At 42.6% G+C, this 4,184-nt stretch overlaps 1 protein-coding gene across 1 annotated transcript; it reads left to right on the top strand.

Moving 5' to 3' along the window:
• The first annotated feature begins 303 nt into the window (after positions 1-303).
• Positions 304-3,972, top strand: LOC149199508 (disease resistance protein Roq1-like). The gene is made up of 4 exons (XM_089399401.1): positions 304-988; positions 1,109-2,198; positions 2,335-2,715; positions 2,855-3,972. The coding sequence occupies exons 1-4, from the start codon at positions 447-449 to the stop codon at positions 3,662-3,664; spliced, it is 2,823 nt and encodes a 940-aa protein (XP_089255527.1). The 5' UTR covers positions 304-446; the 3' UTR covers positions 3,665-3,972.
• Positions 3,973-4,184: the final 212 nt, after the last annotated feature.

The following is a 4,184-nucleotide window of genomic DNA, read 5'->3' as shown; positions in this document are numbered from 1 at the left end:
CATGCAATAAGGTGATGTGAAAATTCACTCTTCCAAAGAAACAAGAAAGTTAAACCATTGTGGACCCCACACTGGCAAAGAGAGGAAAGTCAAAAGTTATTTCAAGAAAACAGGAAAGTTAAACGATTGTGGACCTCACTGAAAGAGGGTATGGCCAAAGTTAATTCTTTGACTGGTGTGTTAAAGTTAAAATGTTTTATTTTTCTCATCTACATGCGGTGGTGGTGCAAGCAAGTGGCAGAACGAAGATCTCCCGACTTTTCTCCACATTTTCTTGAATTCATTTCCACCTTTGCATTTGGAGTCTCAGTCGCTTCGGCCTTCAGAGTTTCCCACTTTCTCTTTCTATTTCTATTTCTATAACCATTTGGCATTCACATACCCAACGCCTCCATCCTCGTTTCCCAAAACCCACTCTGAAATTCAAATTGATTCCTGCAACTACCATGGACGCTTCTGGCGCCTCCTGTTCCTCTGCTGCTGATCCCATCAACAGTAGCAGCCACGGTGTGTTTATCAACCACCGTGGCCCCGACACCAAGAAGACCTTCGCTACTCCTCTCTACCGTCGTCTTCTTATGCATGGATACCGGCCCTTTTTAGACCAAGAAGAATTGGAAGTGGGATCCAATTTTCCTTCCCAAATAGTCGACACTATTCGAAGTGCCTCGGTCCATGTGGCCATCTTCTCTCCCACTTATGCACATTCACCATGGTGCCTGCGTGAACTCGTCCTCATGTTGGAGTCCAAGGCTCCTATTATTCCTATATTCTACCATGTCGACCCTGCTCACCTTAGGTGGACAGATCAGCCAACAAAAGGAGTGTATGCTGTGGCCCTCAACCAACTCCAAATGAAGAAAACGGTCGACCCTCAAACTGATGAAGAGAAGCCACGTTATGACTCTGCCACTCTTAAAAAATGGAGAAATGCTCTTTCTACTGTTGCAGACACAAGTGGCTTTGATTTGATGGGCAAGTTTAACGGGTAACACCTCCAACTCCCTCTCTATGGATACAATTTATATAACGTGTAAATGAACTCGTTATAACTTATAATTTATTTGGTTTTCATTGCTTATTTATTTGCTTGCAATTGAATGACCAGCGACGAGGGTCTGTTGCTCGATGAGGTCGTCAAACATGTGGTGGAATTAATGGCCGAAAAGACTCAGTTGTATGTGGCCAAGAATCCCACCGGTATAGATGACAAAATTGACGATTTTGAAACTACAGTATTAGCACAGCAACACACAAGAGAAGTTCAGGTAGTGGGCATAGTCGGCTTAGGCGGAGTCGGCAAGACAACTTTGGCCAAAGAGTTTTTCAATAGAAAGAAATCACAATATAATAAATCTTACTTTTTATCAGATGTAAGAGAAAATGCAAGAATCTCATTACATTCCTTGCAGAGTAAACTTTTCAAGGGTTTGTTTGGTGTTGATCCGCAAATAGACAACATTCATCAAGGTACAGAGGTGGTTAGACAATTTCTATCATCTTCTAAAATATTTTTAATTTTAGATGACATAGATCATGTGAACCAGGTAGATGCCCTTTTACCAGATATAAATGTCTTACATAAGGATAGCTTAATTCTGATTACATCACGGGATGAAGATGTCCTAAACAGGTCAGGGGTGAAAGAGTCATCCATGTATAGGTTATCAGGCCTTCCTTACTACCATTCGCAACAGCTCTTTTGCTTATATGCCTTCTGTCAGCCCTATCCACACCCGGGGTTTGAGGATCTGGTAAATAAGTTTCTAATGGCATGTGATGGATTGCCCCTCTCGTTAGTAGTGTTTGGGTCACTTCTCTCTGGAAATAACGACAAATCTTATTGGGAGGCCATACTTCGCCGATTAGAACTTCCCAAAGAGATAAAGATTAAATTAAAAATTAGTTATGATGAACTTGGCCATGAGGAACGACAGATATTTTTAGATATAGCCTGTTTTTTCATAGGAAAAAACAAAAATAGTGCCATAACAGTATGGAACAGATCAGGGTGGGAAGGTTCTTCGGGGTTTAAAAATTTGCAGCTTAAATGCCTTGCAAAAGTGGACCACGAAGATGAAATACATATGCATGATCACCTGCGTGATTTGGGTAGAGAAATTGCAGAGACTGAATTCCCGCGCCGTCTTTGGCGTCCCACCGGGAACATTAATGATTGGCTGGACCACCAATCATCTGTAAGTCCTCAACCATTCAAACTTTTAACATAGTTATATTTTTTCCATAGAAATCTGTATACAGTTCTCAACTTCTCCGTGGGTTTACATTTTCAAAATAATTAAATTTAACCATAGCAAGCATCCGCATGGACAGGTTATAATGGAAGCACGCGGAATCAGAATGCTTCCTCAAGGGGATAGCATCGAACGATTGGAGAGGAGGTCACAAATGTTGGCATGGTACCGATGGTGGAGTCACCAAATGTTGGGGAACCGCGTGATATTGAAGCTTCGCAATACACTGTCCAATAAACTTTATCGTTTTCATGGTTTTGATGTCATGAATTTGAAACTTGTTGAGACTGAAGGGGATCTGCTGGATCGTATTTTGCGGGTGCGCTCGCCAAATCTCATTTGGCTTTCCTGGCATGATTGTCCCTACAAGTACTTACCTTGGTGGATTACAATTAAGAATTTAAGGGTTTTGAGAGTGGAGGGGTGTGTATTGGAAACATTATGGCAAGGCAAGTGGCAGGTAAATCTAAACTGTTTTGAGTTAAAGTGTGTGGTCATTAGCTATTGATATTGTATAACAGGGTCTCCAATGATTTTGACGGTTTTCCTCTCGAGAATCATATATATCTTTCTTACATTCTAAAAGCTTGATCTTGCAGGCACCTTTGCTGTTGCAGGAATTAGAGATAATTAATGCGAGCTGCCTCTCCAGCATTCCCAAGTCCATAGGGCAGCTGGAGCACCTGGAAAGGATCGTCATTGATTCCTCCTCTCTTGCTAAATTACCAAACTCTTTTGGTAAATTGAGGAACCTCCACCACGTGTATTTGTCTGGCTGCAAGAATTTAGAGAGGCTGCCAGATTCCTTCGGCAGCTTGACGAACCTCCACAGCTTGGACCTGACTTGGTGCGAGAAATTGGAGAGGCTGCCAGATTCGTTCGGCAGCTTGACGAACCTCCACAGCTTGCACCTGAAGTGTTGCTTTGAGTTGGAGAGGCTGCCAGATTCCTTCGGCAGCTTGACGAACCTGCACAGCTTGGACCTGACTTGGTGCGAGAATTTGGAGAGACTGCCAGATTCCTTCGGCAGCTTGACGAACCTCCACAGCTTGGACCTGACTTGGTGCGAGAATTTGGAGAGGCTGCCAGATTCCTTCGGCAGCTTGATGAACCTCCACAGCTTGGACCTGTCTTCGTGCTCTCAATTGAAGAGGCTGCCAGATTCCTTCGGCAGCTTGACGAACCTCCACAGCTTGCACCTGAAATGTTGCTTTGAGTTGGAGAGGCTGCCAGATTCCTTCGGCAGCTTGACGAACCTCCACAGCTTGGAGCTGTCTTCGTGCACTCAATTGGAGAGGCTGCCAGATTCCTTTCGAGCATATAGATCTTTCCGGCCGTGGCAACTGGGGCATCAGAGGTCCCTGAAAGTACTGATGTTGAGGGGCAAGTGCTTCTCAACTCCCCAGTGATTTAGAAGTTCTGTGGATAGGAAACCCTTTGCTGGAGACGGTGATGCCTTCGCTGGGTGACTTACGGAAGTTGAAGGAATTGCTTCTCGAGTGTGATGGAAGGCCTTTGTGGTCTTGCAATGCTTCGATATTGAAAATGCTGCGGAGTGTTGAAACAATGTTGCGAAGTTGGGCGAGTTGAAAGGAGTTGCATATTGTCGAGGGGATGAGAGAGTTGCGCCAGCAATGCTTTTTTGGATTTGAGTTCAGAAGTTGAAATTAAAGTGTTCAGTTTGCAATTTAAAACAGGAGAGACAAGCATGCGTGATTAAAAGGCATTTTAGTGTAAAGAAATGGGTCCATGTTAGTGTAAAAGTATTATACAGTGAAGAAGTTTTTTATATATTTTTTAAAATTTTATATTTGAAAGGCATTTTAGTTAAGTGTTTTTATTAAAATGATTATATTTTTATTAAATATGAGAATTATTTATATGCTTTTTAATTTTAAATCCAAATTTGCGCAAAACTGCCACCAAAAC

This window comes from Pinus tabuliformis, chromosome 2_1, assembly GCF_031772625.1.
Source record: "Pinus tabuliformis cultivar Carrire ecotype Pingquan chromosome 2_1, CPIR1, whole genome shotgun sequence".
Taxonomy (NCBI): domain Eukaryota; kingdom Viridiplantae; phylum Streptophyta; class Pinopsida; order Pinales; family Pinaceae; genus Pinus; species Pinus tabuliformis.
This window is presented reverse-complemented; position numbering and strand designations above follow the sequence as displayed.

Bases quoted from the DNA above. Each gene is read 5' to 3' on its own strand.
- LOC149199508 (XM_089399401.1), top strand. From the start codon at position 447: ATGGACGCTTCTGGCGCCTCCTGTTCCTCTGCTGCTGATCCCATCAAC. The intron at 2,199-2,334 runs GTAAGTCCTCAA...CCGCATGGACAG, and splicing joins GGCTGGACCACCAATCATCT to GTTATAATGGAAGCACGCGG. The intron at 2,716-2,854 runs GTAAATCTAAAC...TTGATCTTGCAG, and splicing joins TATGGCAAGGCAAGTGGCAG to GCACCTTTGCTGTTGCAGGA.